This window comes from Loxodonta africana, chromosome 22, assembly GCF_030014295.1.
Source record: "Loxodonta africana isolate mLoxAfr1 chromosome 22, mLoxAfr1.hap2, whole genome shotgun sequence".
Taxonomy (NCBI): Eukaryota; Metazoa; Chordata; class Mammalia; order Proboscidea; family Elephantidae; genus Loxodonta; species Loxodonta africana.
In genome coordinates, this window is record NC_087363.1 from 20,878,525 (window position 1) to 20,898,684 (window position 20,160).

A 20,160-nucleotide genomic window follows, 5' to 3' on the forward strand; every position below is an offset into this window, starting at 1 on the left:
TTTGTGGCTGTGCCGTGGCTGGCGCCTTGGTCTCTGGGCCTGTCTGTAGTGCCCCTGTATTAGCCCTGGTCACCAGTCATTTTCTCTGGGGAACAGCTGCTGGAGTACAGGCCAGGGATCAGGAAGCTCAGGTGACAGCCCCGGGGCTGGCTCGGAGCAACTGGAGGTACAAGTACCCTTCTGAGGCTCTGGATCGGTGGCGCCGTGACAAGCAGGACGAAGGGGAGTCCCTGCTTCTTGTGGGTTGAACAGACTTTGGGATGTCGGTGCTGCCGAGGAGCCTCTTCTTCCTGCCTCGCCCCTCATTTTACAGAAGGGAGACCAGCTGGGAGAGGGAAGGGCTTTCCCACCGACTGCAGCTGTCGTTCAGAGCCTCGTGCCTGGAGCGAGGTCCTCACAGTCTCTGTGGCACGCGTGGGGGCAGTGTACTAGAAATACAGATTTATTTTCTGTATTTTCTGAAACATATTCTCGAGCCACGCGCCTGTAGTTTAAGCCCCCTTGAGCTATTTGGGAGAGTTTGGTGGGTGGAATGTGGGTGGGGAGTTAAGTCTGGTGTTTATGGCTGCGCAGTTGGTGAGCGTGTCGCCACAGAGTGAGTGGCACAGGGATGGTTGGGCACATGGCCCACAGTGTGGTCGGCAGCCATTGCTAAAGACCTGGAGGCTGCACCTGAGCCATGTGTGAGGGACCATGCTCTGAAGCTTGGTGAGAAATCACGGGCTCAGAGGGCAGAACCCCCAGGTGTTTACTGAGCACCGAGGCCATGCTGGCTGAGGCGGGGAAGTAGCAACAAAGGGGGCTCCCCTTGAGGAAGAGGATGGGAGTTGCACAGAGGGGCAGGGGCGTGCAGGCTGCCCTTTGGGAGAAGAGGCACTCCGGGTAGAAAGACACTCTGAAAATGTACCTCTCGTCCCTGTTTGTCGAGCACTCTGCGGCTCTTGTCATTTTGGAGGCTTACTTCGATGCTCAGGCACCTCGTGTCTAGCTTGGATGGCTAGGCATCTCCTGGGAGAGATGAGAGGGCATGAAGGGGGTGGGGTAGCTCTTTCAGTTCACCCTGAGGAACCAGGAAGTCAGCCTGTCCCTCCGTCCCCGTCAGCAGCGCAGGGTTGAGGGCCGAAGTGAGTGTCTTCAGCCAAGGTTGGGAGAGAGCTTGGGTGTTCTTGGGCAGCAGCTCCTGCCCAGAGGCTGCTTCTTTGTCCACTGGGCTGTGATGGTCCTGTGGGCCACCACTCGGACAAAACCCCAGCCCCTAGGTCACTGTGCTGGGCACACCGCAGACCTCAGTAGTCAAGTGCAGGAGGAGCACAGGAGCCTCCTCGGTAGGGACCTGAGGAAAGAGCAGCCCAGCGGGCTGGGCTGGGTTTTCTCTGCCTGAACCTGGGGTCAGAGATCAGAGCGTGCATGCCACGACCTCCGGCCTCCTGGGTCTCCATGTCTGCTTGTCACAGCATCAATCGTGTCTACTCCTCGTTACCCCGACTCAGGGATTATGTGGTGTGACAGCCCTGTTTGTTCACTGGCAGACCGTGCACATGACAGCCAACAAAAGAACGTTTTAGAACCCTTGTGAGGGGCAGTAGGGTGGGGGCGCCTGGCTGGGCCTTTTTCAGTGTGGCTGTTGTGGGGAACAGTGGGCAGAATTCAGTAGTGCAGGAGTTCAGTGCATTGCGGGGAGAGGGTGAGGAGAGCAGAGAGATCTAGAAAAGTGCTGGGGGCAGCAGAGTGAGTGTAGCCAGTAGTTGGTGGGATCGAATCACCCTGGGCTCATTTGTGTTGCTCTTACAGAGCTTGTGTGAGTGAAGAAAGCGGACATTGTGGGTCCCTTGGGATGGAGGGTGGTCAGGGAGAGACAGCGTGCACTGGAATGACTAGGTGTGGGTCTAGCCAAACTCGAGGGGCAAGTGTGGCTGGTTAGGAGGACAGGTGAGGCTGGGCTGCATTCAGGGCTCAGGATTAATGAGGCAGGAGCATCTCACAGAAGACTCTGAGCTGTCCAAGCTGGGGAGCACAGCCCTGTGGGGCGTCCCTGCTGTGGACCTGGCCTGGAGGAGATGGCGTCCAGGGCCTCTGGCAGGAGAGCACCAACCACCGAGAGCTGATGGAATCCACACTGCTGAAAGCCCAGCCAGGGAGCGGGATTGCAGAGCTGTTGCTCAGAGTCAGCCAGGAGTCACTGCCAAGCACCTAGGACTCACCTGTGGGAAGAACCAACTTGGCAACGTCCCTGCCCTGAGCTGGTGCCCTGGATGCATCAAGAATGATGAATGACATGAAAGGAATAAGCCGCCATGAGGCTAGAACCGCCTCAAAGCGTGTGTATCGATCTGGTCACTGTTAGTGATAGAGACTCCCTCAAGCCCCCAGGGTTTGGAAATGGTCTCCTAGATAATGAGTGGGTTAAGGGGGACGTCACAGTGGAAATTACAAAAAATTGGGACGTTAATGACCGTGAAAATATTGCATATTAGGAACTTGTGGGGTCTATTAAGGTGGTAATCAGAGGCAAGATTGTAGCTTTAAATAAACTTGTTTAGAGCTGAGAAAGATTGAAAGGACCGAATTAAGAGCTCGGCACAGGGAGCTACAGAACAGAGAAGGAGGAGAATGTTTCTAGCTTACAGCATTTGGGGAGCAGTGAGCAGTCCAGTGTGGCCAGCATGTTGGTAAGGGGGACAGGAAGGGCGGTAGGGGACTAGGCTGTCTGGGACCTCAAAGGCCAAGCTGAGGGGTTGGGACCGTGATTATCAGGGAGTGTGAAGCACGTTGGAGTGGAGAGTCACGTCTACATTCTAGGCCACATGAGCTCTACCCCTCAGCGAAGCCCAGGGCTGGCTGGCCTCTTCTTGCGTGTACCCTAGAAGTGCAGGGGCTGGTGTGGAAGGCCGCTCTTTCTAGGAATGCAGAAGGACAGGGTGCCAGGCCCCTTAGTGGTGAACAGGGGTGTTGGGAAGGGCGGAGGCCTCGCATCTCCAGATTCCCCACACGGTGCATGTTGCTCCCTCCATCCTGGAGTTTCCTGGGCCTTGGGCTGCAGCCCCTCTTGCCTGAAGGGCTCCCAGCACCGGCTCTCTGGCCCTGACTCCTGGCGGCCTCATTCTTCAGTGGTTCCACTGCTGCCGTGGCTCTACCTCTAGCATCTTGTTCCCAACTTGGCATCAGGTGGTTGAGTGATGACGGGAAAGGAGAGCAACCCATGGGTATTTGTTTGGTCACTTACTTGCTGTGGCTTCCTGGAAACCTGCCATTATTCAGCGAGCTCTGGGCAGGCAGAGAGCCCATCTTTATTGGCGCTCCGCATACTGGTTTCCGTCCCTTTTCTTTCTTCCCTCTTTGCTTTTCCTCAAAATGAAAATAGTTTTGTGGTTTCTTTTTATATTAATGTAGCAACACCATATAGTCATTGTTAAAAAAAGTTTTTTCAAAGTGTGGAAAATTACAGATTGTAGAGAATCAAGTAGAAGTTTCCTGACGTTTCATCCCTTGCCTTAATAAGTCCTGTTAACCCTTTGTTGACTGCTGCAGGAAGGGTACCGAGTGACATACAGCCTGCCCCGTCCACACTCAGGCCAGTGTTCAACAAGCAGGGTCACACGGCCCGTGATGTCTTGCACCTGGCATTTTGCACTCAACGATGTTACTGGGTGTTGTTCCTATCTATCTTATCCTGCTTAATGGCAGCATCGGATTCCTGGGCTGCTGGGGCACACCCTCAGCTTCCCTGTGACTCCCTGTGTAGAGAAGGCAGGTGAGAGGCACATGCTGGGAGCTTTGTCTTCGTGTCTTCTCAGGCCATGCTCCCCGCACTTGGACATGTCACTCTTGGGGAGGGTAAATGCACGAACCGTCCTCTGAGGACGAAGTGGGTTAATGCAGGTAAGGTGCTCTGAGCCGGCCCGAGCACCCAGTGGTAGCTGGTGTTGTACTTACTTGTACTTCATCACCTCTATTATGGTTACCTCTCAGAGGGGGAGCAATGGGTGGTTTCTGGAAGTGTAGGGGGCACGTCCCCTCCTGCCCAGTGTGCCTGAGCCCAAGCAACAGCTCTCATCTCTTTTGGGACCTCTGAACCTTCCTCAGGGTCCCTTCTCTAGCCCCAAACTGGTCTGATATTTTCTGGAATTGGTAAAAGGTGCTTCCCAGTGTTGCTTTCATTCACGGTTCAGCCTCGGCCCCCTTGCTGGGGGCACCTCTCATAGGCCACTGGGGCCCGGGACTCCCTGTGTTGGAGAAACCGTGGTGGCCTTGTGACAGCGGCTGTGCTGCTTTACCTAGGGACAAACCTCCTATCTGGTTTGCTTGGGGAATGCTAGGGACTGGCCACAATAAAAGCCTGAGTGGGCGGAAGAGATAGTTGGTAGTGTTTTTGCCGATGGTGGCATGGATTTCAGGCATGGGGAAGGAGCCCCATGCCTGGCTGTGCTCACTGCCCCTCACAGCGCCGAGCGCTGAGCACGGCCTGGAGCGGGCCTGGCATCCTTTCAGATGGTCGTACAGACCTTCAGCCCCTGGGAAACCAGAATAGGATCATCTCCCAGGGCCCTAACATGAGGAAGGTGACGCACACGTCAGAGGGACACGTCATGTCACTCCCTTGTGCAGGTCTCCTTCCCTGCCCTGGTTCTGGTTTCCATGGCACCTGTGCTCCCTGACTTTGCCCTGCCTCTCTCTGAGCCATTGGCTCCTCCTTGGGGCTCTCCAGTTCTCTGCTCAGCAGCAGGGTGGTGTAGCAGGGGCATGGCCCAGGGTCAGAGGGACCCGAGTCCTGGTCCCAGTGCTGTGGCCTGGGGCAAACCAGTGCCCTCTTTGACCTCCAGTTCCTCACTGGGGAAGTGGGAATAGTGCCCACCCGTGACCCCAGGCCTCAGGGCCTGGCCTTTGCTAGCTGGGCTTGGAGACAGAGATCTCAGCCCTAGAACTTGGCCTTGCCAACACGCAGGCTCCTTGGCCAGAGGCTGCAGAGGGCTGTGGGCTGGTACTTTCATTCAGGAGCTTCTAGTGTTCTTCTAGTCATTGAGAATTTAGAGTGACCTTTGGTGTTTGTTCTTTTTTGCGTGTTCTGACAGGGACCAGCCACCACTGTTGCCTTTTCCAGAACAGGGGAGTATTTTGCTTCTGGAGGTTCTGATGAACAAGTAAGTAAAGAATGGTCCAAGGAATTTTAACTGATCCTGATAAGATAAGCTGATTCAGAGGCCATCTTGGGGACAGGCTGGATTTTACCAGCTTTGGCCTTAGGTGGTTTTCCACAGCCTGGAAAGCCCTGATGAAGCTTGGGGTGGGGCACTCAGACCCAGGGCCCTCACCTCCCCAGATTGGGTCTCCTGCAGGCAGTGACCCCAGGACAGCATCTCAAACCCCTCATTACCCAAACCACGTGAGTTAGGAATCTGGGGCTATCATTGCCATGAATAAGTTAAAAGTTTTTTTTGTAACTTCCTTTTTTCCTGGTTATAAATGAACGATTAAATAATACTGATTAGTACTTACTGCGGGCCTGATAATGTGGCCCATGTGGTGAGAGCTTCCCATGCATTACCTCCTTCAGTCCTCGTGGCAGCTTTATGGGCAGGCACCCTCATCACCCCATTCTGTAAATGAGGAAGCTGAGTCTCAGCAGGTGGCAAAGCTGGTCAGGCAACGGGGCCCCTCTAACTCCAGAGTTGTGCCCCTGACCTGGGAGCCTCTGCCCCATCATCTGCCTCCGTCTGCTCGCCAACAGTTGTGCACTGGCTGAGGGGCAGAGGCCACGTTCTCCCCTCCAGCCCCCAATCATTCTTTGTGCCCTGGTACCTTCTGTCCAGACTGCTGAGCACCAAGGAACCATCTCCTGGGCTGAGCATCCTGCCCCTGGGGTCTAGCCCAGAGCCTAGACCAGAGGCTTCTTGGAAATCTCTCCAGAGTGCCCATCCAGTGCTGCTCATCCAGAGAACTGTGCTGTCTTGAGGCAGGTGGAGGGGTGGCTGCTCAGAGCCTCTGTCAACCTGGTGAGTCACCGAGAATGTTCTTCCCAGTGTACTGGGCCTCATAGCTCTGACTCCTCAGCTCGGGAACATCCCGCTGGCTTTATAGTGAACCCAGCTCCAGCCTCAGATTTACTTTGGGTTCAATTGCACTGGGCAAATCTGCTGCAAAAGACCTCTTTAAAGTGGTAAAAAGCAAAGATGTCACTTTGAGGACTAAGGTGTGTCTGACCCAAGTCATGGTGTTTTTAGTTGCCTCACGTGCATGTGAAAGCTGAACAGTGAATAAGGAAGACCGAAGAATTGGTGCATTTGAATGATGATATTGGTGAAGAATATTGAAAGGACTGCCAGAAGAACAAACAAATCAGCCTTGGAAGAAGTACAGCCAGAATTCTCCTTGGAAACAAGGATGGCGAGACTTTGTCTTACGTACTTTTGGACATGTTACAGGATGGACCAGTCCTTAGAGACGGACATCATGCTTGGTGGAGTAGAGGGTCAATGAAAAAGAGGAAAGCCCACAACGAGTTGGATTGACACAGTGGCTGCAACAATGGGCTCAAACATAGCAATGATTGTGAGGATGACTCAGGACCAGGCAGTGTTTCATTCTGTTGTACATGAGTTCACCATGAGTTGGAACCAACGCGACTGCACCTAACAACAGCAAGGCAAAGGGGGATCTGAGGCCTTTTGAGTACAGCCTGGGTAGAGATGCGGTGTCTTTCTACATGAGCACCAGCTCCTACGCTAGCTAGCCAGGGGAGGAGGAGGGCAAAGGGGAGACCTTCGGCTCATTGCTTAGAAGTCTGGGGAAACTAGTACAGTAAATGCACACAGCAGATGAAGTCATGGCAGAAGAAATTCACGTAGCACAAGAGGCAGCCTGGTGGAATGTAAGCTTCTGCCCACCCTGGCCCCTCTTCAGGCAGCTCCGTGGCTGCTATTTTAAAATCTGCTCTGAGAGCCTTTTTGTTCACACATGCTAGAAAGCCTTCCACTCCCAGGCATTTATTCAGCACTTAGATTTGCATGTCACACAGGGACCCTAGAAATAAGGTGTGTGTTGATGCTGTTTGCAATGGTAAAGAATGAGGGACCTCAGTGCCCATCATTCGGGGCGCAGTGAACAGCGGGCTGCTCTTGGAGTGCTGAGGAGCCTCCCAAAGAAACCAGCTCCTGGACATGTCCCGACGGGGAGTGCCTGCCTGGGTACGCTGAGGTCTCATCTTGTGCAGATGTGGTGGGTTTCTATGGACCTCTGACCAAGCTCCACAATTCCTGTTTTAAAAGGCTCGTGTTGGCCATCTTGGATACAACCCTAGAAGAACACAGTGTCGTGTTGCCAATAGCCCTCCAGCGGGGTAACTCGTTGCTTCCCAGGAAGATGTGTCCCTCTCGGGGCTTTTGTTAGAGGAGTCTCGGGACATGATCCTGTTTAAAGAAAGATGTTCATGGGGGAGGTACTTTGTGTGGCTGAGGTTAGCCTTTGTGGTCATGGCTTATGTTACTGAGTACTCCCTGGGCACCGGCATCTGTGTCAAGCCACCCTCTGTGAGCCTCACAGCAACCCTATGAGGTAGGAACTAGGACGATCTCCTTTTCAGAGACAAGGGAACTGAGGCACAGAGAGGTCGAGTCACTTGCCTAGGGTCACAGAGTAGGGGATGGAGCCAGGCTCTTCACCCCAGTGGTCTGGCCTGGAGCCTGTCTTAACCACTTCTCACAGTGTAAGAGGGCAAGCCACTACCTTCAGGAGCTTCGAGTAGTAGGGGAGACAAATGTTAAATCAGGAAAAGGAAGAAATGGATTAAGAGCTACCAACTTTGAGGCTGTGAAGGAAATAAAGAGGGGCTATGATAAAAGTTAATAGGGTGGTCAGGGAGGCTTTTCTGAGAAGGTGGAATTGAGGTGGAGACCTGGGCCTGAGGGGGAGACAGAAGTGTGAAGCTTGGGGCTCTGAGTACCCTGGGCACAGGGACCAGCAAGTGCAAAGGCAATGACTCCATCTTGGTGGCACGTGTAGATCCTCTTGAGGCCTGTCAAAGAAGCCATGGGGTCGTGGAGGTGGGGTGGGTCCTGCAGTCAGGGTCTCAGGTGGGGCCGCTCTCCCGTCACTGGCCCAGACTTTGGGGGTGGCCCCTGGGCCATTTTGTAGGTGGAGTAGACTGGCGAGGGCCTTTTCTCCTTCTGATTCTGTGTGCTTCTTGGTCTTGGCAGGTAATGGTTTGGAAGAGTAACTTTGATATTGCTGATTATGGTGAAGCTGTAAAAGTACAGAGGCCCCCAGCCACGCTGGCCAGTTCTGCTGGGAATCTGGTAAGTGGCAGGAGCGTCCTGAACCCTGTGACTTTGGAGGCTGGTGAACAGCTGTGGGCTCAGAGATGGTGGGGGTTTAGAGCTTAGACTGTTGAGGGGAGGAAGGGGGCCTGGTAAGATCTTGTCAACTGCCAAACAATACTTTGACATTTGTGATGCTTTGTTTTAAATCTAGAATGAACAAACAAGACATAAAGAGGCTGTTGAAGTGGGCTGCTGGGTGCCCAGGTGTAGGGATTGTTTCCATGGCACGTGCTGCTGCTTGCTTGAGGGCTGAGGAATTGAAAGACCTTTCTCATAGAAGCCCTAGGCTGCGGGGCCTGAAGCCACAGCTGGGACCAGTGGGAAAGGCCATGTTGCTCTCACTTCCTTTTTTTTTTTTTTTTTTTCAAACCTTGGAGAGTAGGAAGTTCCTCAGCCATGAACCGTTTTTAGAACCTTTGTTGGTAGAGGGCATGCGGTGTTCCTGAGTTAAAATACTGAACAATATTTTTGGACGAATATTTGGGGGGAATTGATAACTGCCACGGTCGCATTGAATAAGGCACTCGTGCCTCAGCTGAAAGAAGTATAAAGCCGAAGACATTGGAACCTGAGGGTTTTAGATCCTGTGGTCATAGCCTATTGACATCTCTCCCGCCTAGACCTCAGAGGCAGCATGGCCTCCCCCAGGCAAGGACACAGGCCTGAACAATAGGAAGTGGCTCTTCCAAATCCCCCAGAAGTCAAGGCTGGAGCCCAGAATAGAGCCAGGAAGTCTCCTGCGTCCACCCTGGGACTTTCTTTGGCTCCAACAGATTGTATCTCCCTCCCCTACCCCCCATGTAACCCTGCAGGACTGTCCTCACAGCTCCGCCCGCTGGGGATCACCACCTGGGGCTCACATAGGGGAAAGGATGCGGTCTTGAGGTCAGAGAACTGGGGTTGAGGCCTGGCTGTGTGGTCATAGGCGAAGTAGCCACTCACGCTAACCAAGCCTCCAGCTCCATGATGGGACCTAAACACCCCAACAAGCAGGCTCTGAGGACCCCATATGTAACGTAGGTGAGCTGTGCTAAGCCACAGCGTGGCTGGTTAATCCTAAATTGTTGTTTGTTTAGATCAGGGCTTTGTCCTTAACTGTCCTATGTACCTTTGAGACTCCAAGTTAGGTGGGCCTCCTGTAGACACACGTCCATGCCTGTACATACACAGCACAGGGCATACTCTTCCGGGGCCTTTTCTGATCCCAGGGCCCTCTCTGATCCCGGGGCCCTCTCTGATCCCGGGGCCCTCTCTGATCCCGGGATTCCTAGGTCAACAGGAGACCTTGTTTTTAAAACACTGCTTAGTGGTTGGGTTTCCTTCTGAGGGTGGAAGGGAAGCTGACTTGTGTCCTCACCCTTCCTGCCCAAGGGCTTCCCTGGAGCTGAGATAATATCTGGTGGCTGGCTCCATGGAGGCTAGCCAGGGTGGCTCGGCGCCCCAAGGAGCCCATGAGCACTGCAGCCATGTCCTAGGAGCTTGTGAATCCCATGAGCTTCTGCCCTCTCCAGCTCTGTCCACACCCGGGGTTTTCAACAGTGGCACTATTCCTGTGTTGGGCCAAGTAATCCTTGTTGCGAGGGCTGCCCTGTGCATTGCCGGATGGTCAGCAGCATCCCTGTTCTCTCTTCACTAGATGCCAGTAGCACCCCACTTCCCCAGTTGTAACAACCAACAGTGTCTCCAAACATAGCCAGATGTCCCCTGGGGGGACAGAGTTGTCCCCAGTTGGGAATCACTGCAATAACTCCTGCCTCAGAAGGAAGTCCAGAAATGAAGCTGGTCTGGCAGCAGGAAGAGTATGGCGAGGAGGGGGCTGTCCTAGTGGTAGGAGAACCATGGGTGGGGTGGGACCAGCCATTCCCTGGGGTGAGGACTCCAGAGCGGGTTTCTGGTGGATTGGGCCATGTCTGGGTTCCTAACAGATGCCCGTTTTGTAAGAATGTTGTGTGGCTTGTCAAGCTTTGGGATTCTGCAGAGGTGATGGTAAACAAGGAAAAAGGACCTTTTGCCTGTAGCAGCTTGGTTAGAGTTGTTCTTGCCCTACCTGCCCAAGCGCTTCCCAGCTCTGAGATAACATCTGGTGAGGGGTTTGGTGACTGATCAGGGTGGCTGCTCCAGGGGCTCAGGAATCTGGGCCTCAGGTTATGAAGCCACATTTGGGAATTTTAGGAAGCCAGTTGGGCCAGGTGCTAACTCTTGAATTCCTGGCCACGTGCCAGTTCCAGCGTGGCAGTCGAAAGCCAGTGGGGCAGACCCACCGTAGATAGGACCTGGGCAGCTCTGGGAGCCTGCAGCAGTCCCCGTGCCCTGGAAATGCCCTGCCGTGGCTGTGGTGTCTCAGCGCTCATTCTTGGATGAAGGCTGTCCTTGAGCCCACTCCGCACTGAGCTCCGTTCACTGCACGGTGCTATTTTCAACTGCTGGCTGAGATGCACGGCTTATTTTTAGGCACATTTCGTGTTGCAAAGCAAAAGCCACTTCCCAGACATTCAGAATGAGAATAATGGATTCCATTTTCCCTCTATTTTTGGCAGAATTGTGCATGAGGCGGGATTTCAGGGCTTGTGGCTGGGGAGCATTCTCTGTTTTGAAGGTTGCAGAGGAAGGATTGACGCCCGTGCTATAGGCTGGGTGGGCAGGGCATGACAGGTGTCAAGGCTGGAGGAGGCTTGGAGGGGCCACTGCGGCGAGACGGGTGCCCTGCACAGGGCAAGGTGGGGTTCAGGGAGCTATCGGAGCGGGCTCCTGCCGGTGTTTTCGAGGGTGGGTGCCTCCCTCTGTTCTCTGCCATGGCCTGGCTCCTCGCCCCCTCTGTGTATATCCCCACGGGTTCTTACACTCTACTGTTGTCTGTGCCTTGGGTCTGTCCATGAGGCACAGCACCTGCCCCTCCAAGCCCAGCCACCATAGGGCCAACTTCTGCCTCAACCGCAGAAGCATTTTTTGACCACTTTTAAATAACAGTTTTTAAATAGCAAAGATGCATTTGTCTGATCTACTCTTGCCTCCCTCCAAGCATGTGAGGGCCCGTTATGCAACCAGGAAGGCAGGTTCTGCGGGCTGGGGTGGGAGGGGAAGAACGCAGAGTTCTAGATAATTCACTGAAACTGAAAAACAGAATCGCTTCCTGAGTTCTCAGGGCTGGCTGCCCTCGGTTCCGATGGTGACCTTGAGTTCTGGGGCCAAGGACTTTTTTCCCCTTGGCTCTCAAAAAAAAAAAAGACCTCCTCATTTTAAGGGGAAAATCTCATCTGTGGTTAAGAGCCTGGGTCCTAACTTAAGCAAACTTACACTTGAATCTTGCCTTTGCCTCGCCTAGGCTGTGACCCTGGGTGCATGGCCTGACCTCCATGAGGCCATTTCCTCTCTGTCACATCAGGGGGTGCTGGGTCCTCCTTTGGAGATCGCATGAGATGGGGCGTGCCAAGCAGGCACTTGGACTGTGTCTGGCACGTGGCTAGTACTCACCAGGCTTTAGCTGTTTTAAAATGTTCCTTTTCCCTCCTCTGTCTGATTGAGAGTTAGGTGGCCCCTGCCCTGCCCAGTCAAAGTGATTGGGATGAGGGCAAGCAGGTGGGGGTGGGTGGTTCTGACCAGGAGAATTTTCAGTTGACTACTCTCAGCAAGTGGTCCTTGTTCCACAGTGAGCTTTGGACCCCTGCAGGCATCAGTGGTCCTTCCCCACTCGCTTCTGTGATTGACTAGGGCAAAGTGTCTGGGGTGAGAACCCAGATCTTGAGCAGCTACCTCAGGTGCCCAGGACTCCCAGATTCTTGATGCTAGAACCATCCCCCAGGAAGGAGATGCGGTCGGCTAAGAATGTCTGGCTTGATCCTGCAGCCTCATCCTTCTCTGAGGACGGCCTGCTGTTTCCTCGTCCTTCTGGCTCTGAGGGCGAGGCCTCAGCCACCTCTTATGTTCATGCCTCAGGCTCCATGTTTCCATTTGGCGCCACCACAGGAGTGGGCTTGACTTAGGGTTGTTGAACCCCAGCTCCTGGACCAGAGACTCCTGGCACTAGATTTCATCCTGTGTTAAGGATCTAGAGGTGCTGGGCACCTGTGGTGGCTGTTCAAGATTGGGTCTCACCCCAGGCACCTTGCCCTGGGGAGTCATGGGGGTGGGGAGGTGGGGAAGAGGCTGTTTCCACCCACCACATAGATTTGCTTTCTCATCTGGGAGCACAGAGGACTTTGATCTCTTTCCGGAGAACAGAAGTTTCTGGCCTGGCATTCGCTGACTCTCAATGGCTGTAAAAATGGTGTGGCAGCAGTGTTGTCCAGTCTCCTTGTCTAACTTCACAGGAGGGAGGAGAGAGAGTCACCATAAACATCAGCGCATGACTGATTCCTATGAGGTGGAGGTCAGACATACTTCCACCCTCAGTCTTTTTACCATTTCTGACGGCAGCTGGCCCTCCCGTGGCACTCTCTACTTCCCTGCTGGTTCAATAATTCATTGCTATGGCCACACAGAACTCAAAGACCATACTTATAATTATCGGGTTTATTAGAGAAGTAACAGGTTACAATTCAGGATCAGTAATGACTCAAGATACAGTTATTTGGTCAGGACAGCTCCTCGGCTGTGCTCACAGGCAGGCCTCTCCCTCAATCCCTGGGCCCTCTGGCTGGCCTCTGCTTCGCTTGGGAAAGTGTTACAAAGCTGTTGAGCTCCCTGATAACAGCCCAGAGGCACCCTGCTCCTCCAGGAAGCCTCTTGCCTGAAGGCGCTCAGCTTTCTTGCTCTGTGGTTCTGCATGACCACTGTAACCACCTTGCTCTGTGGTCCGGGAATCCCACTGTGCCATCTCATGCTGGTCTCCTGGTTCTGCTGCCACTGTTTCTCTGCCACTGCTCCCCCTGCTGCTGTTTCTTGCTGTCTTGCAGCATCTCCAGTGTTACAGCTGCCTCTGTCTTCTGGTCTAGGAAATTCTCAGTGCAGGGACCCTGGGTCCAAAGGATGCATTCCACTCCCAGCTCGTCTTTTTGGTGGTAGTGAGGTCCCCTCGTTAGGGTTCCTTACACCTTACTTGCATGGTCCTACCCACCCCCAAGGGTGCCGTGCAGCTTATTTGCATTATTAGCAAGCTGTCCAATGGCCTTGGTGGGCTACAAGCACCTCATTTGCATAGTCCCACCCAGTCATTGGGTGGGAGTCACAAGACCATGGTGAGAAAGGCCATATAAAAAGCAACCCAGCACAGAGCAGTGGCAGAGTTTCAGACCGGAAGAGTTGCCTTTTTCTCATCTTTACCTACAAGGAAGTCATGAAAAGTGCTCTGGGTTTCTTAGTTTCAGTGGGAAGAGAGAAGAGACTAGAAATACAGAAGGGTTGATATTTGTTACCAACTACTCATCAGATTTTTTTTTTTTTTTTTTACATTTCCCACTTGGAGCAAAGCCTGCTTGGGCAGTGGCTGGTGGGTAAGATGGCTAAGCAAAGTCCAAGAGCACCACAGGCTCCTTTGCTCTTGGCAGAGGGGCCACCCTAGGCCCAGGGCCCAAGTTGGGGGGCTGGGCCCTTCCCTCTGTGTCCGACTTGTCATGTCCACTACTGGGAAGCAGGCAGGGGCCTGTCTCCTTTCCTTCCAGAAGCCCCAGCCGACTTGCCAGGGAGATGGCTCAGAGCCACTGCCAGTTACATGTTCAATCATTACTGTGTTTCTTTAAAGAGAGGGGTTTGCCTTTGACAAGTACAAGGACAGTAGTCACAGAAATACATCAGGAGGCGCTCTCTGGGCACCCAGGCAGTGATCCTGAGGAGACAGGCCTTTTAACATTTGACGTTTGTTGTATTAAGCCTCTTGGAGAGGTTCTTTAGCCAGTGTCACAATCACCCTGAGGGCTTGCTAAGGCACAGCTGGCTGGGTCCAACCCTCAGGGTATCTGATTGAGCAGAGAATTTGCATTTCTAACAAGTTCCTAGCTGGTGCTCCTGGTCCAGCGACCCGCTTTGTGAACTGGTTTATGAACCGGCCGTCTGTTGGAAAATAGTCTAGCGAATGGTGACCATAGCATTCTGGGTATGGAGGTGGGGGGAAGAAGAGTCGCTGCCCCTCCTGGGAAGTTGCTGTGAGTTCGTACGGGCTGTAGCTTGGGAAAGGCAACTGGAGGATTGGTATTTTTCAGTCCCCTGTAGTCTGCCTCTTTTCAGAAGAGGAAAGAGACATGGCCTTGGTTCTAATCTCAGTACAATGTTAAAAAAAAAATTTCAGTGCTGCCCTTTGGGCCCTTTAAACCCAAAGGCACCCAGTGGGCTCTATTTACAACTGACTATTTTTTTTTTTTTTTAAGCTGATGTGTGGTTTTATTACCAGCTGGGGACATCAGTAAGAGACTGTGACTCCCTATAGCCCTCGCTCCTGTACCAAGTCCATCAGTCCTGCTGCCATCAGTCTAGTCCCTTGTTCTGGAAGCCACACTGTCCAGGCCTCCTGCTTTGTCCTTGATGTCTCTCCTGCTGTCTCAGGGTTCCTGCCTCCTCTCTCTCGCCTTGCACGTGGGTGCCTAGGCCAGGAATGGGTGGAAGTCTCTGACCCTAAGCCTGAAATGGTCTGGTGCTATAGCTCCACATTTAACCCCTGGAGGAAGGTCTTATTTGTAGAACCTTTTTGGGAAGTGCCACTAGGTAGCAGGAGTAGGGAAAACCCTGAAACAGCGATGACAGCAACAGCAGCAAGAGGATGGGGCTGTGGAATGGGACAGGAGCTAGAACCCTCTTCTCTGAGCTGCCCTGTGGGTGGGTGGGTAGGTGGGGGCAGATGGGAGTTTCCTGCCACTGGAAATTTTCATCGATTCCACAAGGAAGTACATCCCTATCCAGAGGAGAGCTGCATGGTACTTAGGAAGGCAGGCCTGCTTAATGGCTTAAACCAGCAGGAGGCGCATGCTCAGAAATCCAGGGCAAGGCATATTATCACAGACACAATGGATGAAGATGGAAGAGCCTGACTCTGGGATCCACATGAGACCTGGAGGCCCTCATATGCAGCTGTGGGTATGTCCGGATACAGTTGGCACATAAACCTGGGTACACACACCCCTTTGAGAGCTCTGTTACGTCTTTAAAGAGTCCAGAACTGTTTTTGGTTTTTCTTCTGGCAGTTAAAGCATGAGAATAAATGGAGAGTCCAGGGTAGATTCTCCCATGTCTATTGTGCTTTGGGAAATGAGCCAAAATCACAAGGCAGAAGACATTTGGATCTTGACCTTTTGTTGCTTTAACCCAAGGTATACGTGGCCCCTGGACAAGGGCAAGCTGCAGGCCTCAAGCTCCTGGAACCCCTGAGGTGATGCTGCCATTTTGCTGATGGTGATGAGAAGCAATCTATAGTCCTGTCAAGCCACGTTGATAAATCCCCTCTCCACACAAGAGCCAGCAGAGGCCACAAGAAGAGTATTGAGCCAAGTGTGGGGTCCAAAGCAGAGGGTGGGCAAGAACTGAGGCCTTTGGCGTGTGAGAGTCCTCCTTCCTTCCTCTTTTTCTCTCTCTGTCTGTTTTTGGTTCTATGCTGTCTTAATTATCTAGTGCTGCTGTAACATAAATATCACAAGTGGGTGGCTTTAACAAACAGAAATTTATTTTCTCATAGTTTAGGAGGCTAGAAGTCCAAATTCAGGGCACCAGCTCTGAGGGAAGACCTTTTCTCTCTGTCAGATTTGGGAGAAGGTCCTGGTTCCTTGGTTCCTCAGTGATCTTCATGTGGTATGGCATCTCTCTTCCCCCATCTCTACTTCCTCAATCTGCTTCTTTTATATCTCAAAAGAAATTGACTCAAGACACACCCTGCAGTGATCCCACCTCATTAACATAACAAATGAAAACCCAGTCCCAAATGGGATTGTGACCACAGGTATAGGAGTTAGGATTTACAACACATGTTTTGGCAGGACACAATTTAATCCATAACACATGCTGTTTCTCAAACCTAGAAACCAAAAATGGAAGATATTGAGCCATGTGCAGAAATAAACCCAGTTGCTAAGTCTGACTGGTTCTTTGGACCACCTGCCCCCCGTGTTCCCCAGCCCAAGTAGTGCTCATCCTTTCCCTCTCTGTCCAGATGGCCCTCCTCTGTGCAGCCTCCCGGGAGGTCAGCAGTCTGTGAATGCTTCCTGCTCCACCTACACAGAGCCCTCTCCTTCCTGGACTAGCCCCTCTCCCCTTGTCAGTTTTTTGCAGGCCTAGTCTGTCCCACTGTGGGGCTGGGGTCTTGCTCTCCCCACAGTGCCCAGCAGGTGCCTGGTACACAGGATGCTCAGGAGAGTGGAATTATGTGGACATAATGCCTGCAGTCTGTGGGGAGCATGGCCTGAGTTTTTGAGGCTAGAGGGAGGTTCTGGCTCTTTCCTTTTGGCATTTTCTGTGGTCCCAGGCTAAATGAAGGAAGCACTTTCTGGCCTGGTTTGTCAGTTTGGAGGTAGGTGGCATGGGGTGGTGTGGGCAGTGACTGGGCAGCGGGCTCAGAAAGAGGTGGTAGAATGTGCAGGTAAGATTGGCATGTAGGCCTAGACTAGAAGTTTAAGATACCTCTTTTCATCTTAAATGGGAAAGAGCCCTTTGGAGTTTATATTTTTCCAGATTGGATGGCAGCGTGGCCCATGTGGTGTAAGGGTGTTGGATAATTCTTGTATTTATGTTCCCATTGGTTACCATGGAAAAAATCAGAATAGATGGTTTCCATGGAGATTATCTTAAAATTAGTTTCTTTGAAGGTCCAGACTTTGCTGCAGGGTTCGCTGAATACTCTCAGTGCCATCAGGGCCTTTTTCTGTGGCAGTGCCAAAGGCTGATCTGCAGTTTCCATGAATTTAGGTAGTCATCTGCCTCCTATACTTGAAAATACCAGGGTGCTGGTGGGTGGGAGGCTCTGTCTCCACTTCCTTTTGGGGTCCTGCTTGCCCGGCCTCAACTCCATAACTCATTCAAGTCACCCAGGAAGCTTTTTTTTTATTGAAGCGGAACAAAATTCCTTTGTATTATAGACATTTTCAAGCTAGCATAAAAACTAGAGAGAATGATACAACAAATTCCCGTTGACCCCCTCACCCAGCTTCAACATTTGGCCCCCCATATTTTTTAGAGGAAGAGTTAGAATATTACTTTTTAATCCCAGAGAATGTCATTTCACCCTAAATAAGGATTTTTCTGGGTTAAATAACCGCATTCAACAAAACTAAGAATTTTGTTATCACACCCAACAAAACTAATAATTTCTTATAAGATACCTAAGACATGTTTACAACCTCCTTATTGTGTCAAAACTGTTGTTCTGTGATTTTGTTCAAATAAAGCCGTGGGGAGCTTTGAGGAAGCCCACATACCTGCCTCCTGTTTGTGGTTCTGATGCTCGGGGCGTTGCGGTACTTGCCCCGGAGCCGCAGTCGAGCTCAGCACATGGGCAGCATTTGGACTGGCATCACCCTCCCACTGTCATCAGGGCTGGCTTTGTCCTGTGAGCTCCAGGATGCCCTTCCTTGTTGCTGCCTGAAGCTGTGCCTGGCAGGTGGGCCAGCTACTGCCAGCTGTCCTGGGGACAGGCCTCCTCTGGGGGGAGCTGTCCCTCTTCACAGCTGGGGGAGGGGGGGAGGTGATGTAACCTTGGTTCACAACATCTGTATTTGACTTCATTCCTCAGGAAAAGGGAGGCCGGAGATGCCAAGAGACGGAAGCAGCCTCCCCTGACTTCTCCCTGGGCAGCCTGGGATGGTGGGGAGGGGCTCTGGCCCTGGGAGGCCCTCGGGTTGGGCAGAGCCAGCCCAGCTATCTGTCAGCAGGCTTTGCTCGAGTCCTGTGATGCTGTACAAAATATGAATTACAGAGCCTGGGAGTGATGCCCAGGGTGTGGTTGGTGGCTCTAACACTCTCCATTGAACTAAGTGCAAGGGGAGTTTAAAATAGCCAGCCTTTGTTCCCGGGGTTTTAAAAATTCAACTCCAGTAGTTACAATGAGCTGTCTTCAAGTGGATCTATAAATAAACCGCTTCTGTTCCTCTTTGTCACCGAGAGCTTCAGCATCTTCCCGAGAAGTCAGCTCTGCCGCTCATCTTCATTAGACGCCTCTCATCTGTGGGGCAGCTGCAGCCGTCAGCAGGCTGGGCTGACACACTGAGCTTGTGATGACAGCAACCTGTTTCCTTTTAAAAACCCACAGTACCCCAAGATGCCTAATAACTACAGAGAGGAAGGTAGCGACTTCGCAGTGAAGAAACCTAGCAGAACAGTCGGTGTCACCATTGGTCAGGGTCAATGCACCAGCAATAATAAGTCATGTCACTGTCACGAACCCCGTGGTAGGATGCACATCACTTTGGTGGTGTTCTTGCGCATAACCTCAATCCTGAGAAAACATCAGACAAGCCTAAATTGAGGGGCATTTGACAAAATAACTTCGTCTTCAAAAGTGTCAAGGTCATGAAAGACAAGGGAAGAATTAGGAACTGACATGGATCGCAGGAGACTGAGCAGAAATAACTAAATGCAATGAGATCCTGGATAGGATTCTGGAACTTTAAAATCCAAGGATATTAGTTAAAAAAAAAAACAAAAAAAACTGGTAAAGTTCAAATGGAGTCCTCAGTTTGGTTAATGGTATTGTACCAATGGTAATTTTCTGGTTCTGGTCATTGTATTACGGTTATGTAAGATGTTAACACTAGGGGAAGGATATATGGAACCTCTCTGCACTATTTCCAACTTTTTTCTAAATTTAAAATTAGTTTGAAACAGTTTAATTTAAAAAGAAAAAAAAAAAAAACGACAGTTAACACTGGGCTTTATGAGAATCCTTGGTCTTCTCCCTCCCAGGGTGCCATAGTCCAGCCATCTGTGCTGGGGAGGGGACACATTTCTGTGTCCAGATAGGGGTAGGTAACCTAAGGCACTCAACATCCAGCCTGCAGGAACCCTGGGTAATGTTGATGGAACTGATTGACCAAGAGCCAGCCCTGAGGTGAATATGGGCTGTGCGCAGAGGAGTGCTTTTACAAAAATATTTGTCACCAGCATGGGGGCTGCGGGTGGGTTTGTCTGCTTGTAGATGTGGACATGTCTGAGAATGCTCCAGGGTGCATCTGCTCTGGGAACTCTAGGGCAGATTCCAGGCCATGAGCAGCCGCCTCCCAGCAGGGGTGCAGACCTATGAGGGACCCACTGCCTCCCAAGGCTTCTGTGGACTGTGTAGGGTCCTGGACCCACCACCCTCCTCACTCCTTCTCACCTGTGGTCCCTACCTGCTGAGCTCTACCTTGCTGCCCACCAGTGTATTATGTCTGTAACAGGTGCAATGACCTGGTGGGCTTCAGCCCCTAAAGGCCTGGGGTCGTGCTCCTGCCCCTCTGAGCCCCTCCAGGGAAGAGGGCCAGGGACCTCCTCTGTGCCCAGGATTGTTCTCACTGTATGATGGTTGTGTCTGCTTGCTTCCTTGCAGCTGCCACCGGTTTGAAATTGCTTAGCCTTCCTCTCGCCTTTCCGCTTTGCTCCCTTCTTTTCAAGGCTACCTTCACCAGTGCATGTCATCTCAGTCACACAGACACCCCCACGCCCTCAGCTCCACTTCCTTGGGCATATATGGCCACTGGGATAACTTTCCATTTCCTGCCTACCAAGGCAATCCTTTCATTCCTTTGAAAATTTTAGCTTTTTAATCTCTCTGCTTGTGTGGGGACATACTTAGAGACCCTTGGAGAGTGAGGCTGGGGAGTCGGCAGAAAATTGCTGGGAGTTGAGCCCAAGTGTGGCTTGAGCCTGTCGCAGCCTTGGGGCTGGGGCCCCCTGTCTTGGCCTTGGGCCTGGGTGAGGAGAGTGGGACTCCTTTGTTTGTTCATTGTAACAGCTCCCACAT

At 52.2% G+C, this 20,160-nt stretch overlaps 1 protein-coding gene across 8 annotated transcripts in view; it reads left to right on the plus strand.

The window, feature by feature from the left end:
* POC1A (POC1 centriolar protein A) overlaps positions 1 to 20,160 on the plus strand; it is a 95,587-nt gene that overhangs the window by 46,913 nt on the left and 28,514 nt on the right. For 5 of the 8 annotated variants that reach the window (XM_064274440.1, XM_064274442.1, XM_064274439.1 and 2 more), the window contains 2 exons: positions 5,070 to 5,138; positions 8,190 to 8,288. The exons of 1 other annotated variant lie outside the window; for it this stretch is intronic. In XM_064274440.1, coding sequence (XP_064130510.1) covers positions 5,070 to 5,138; positions 8,190 to 8,288 — 168 coding nt within the window. 2 more of the 8 variants (XM_064274441.1, XM_064274444.1) reach the window with 2 other exon arrangements.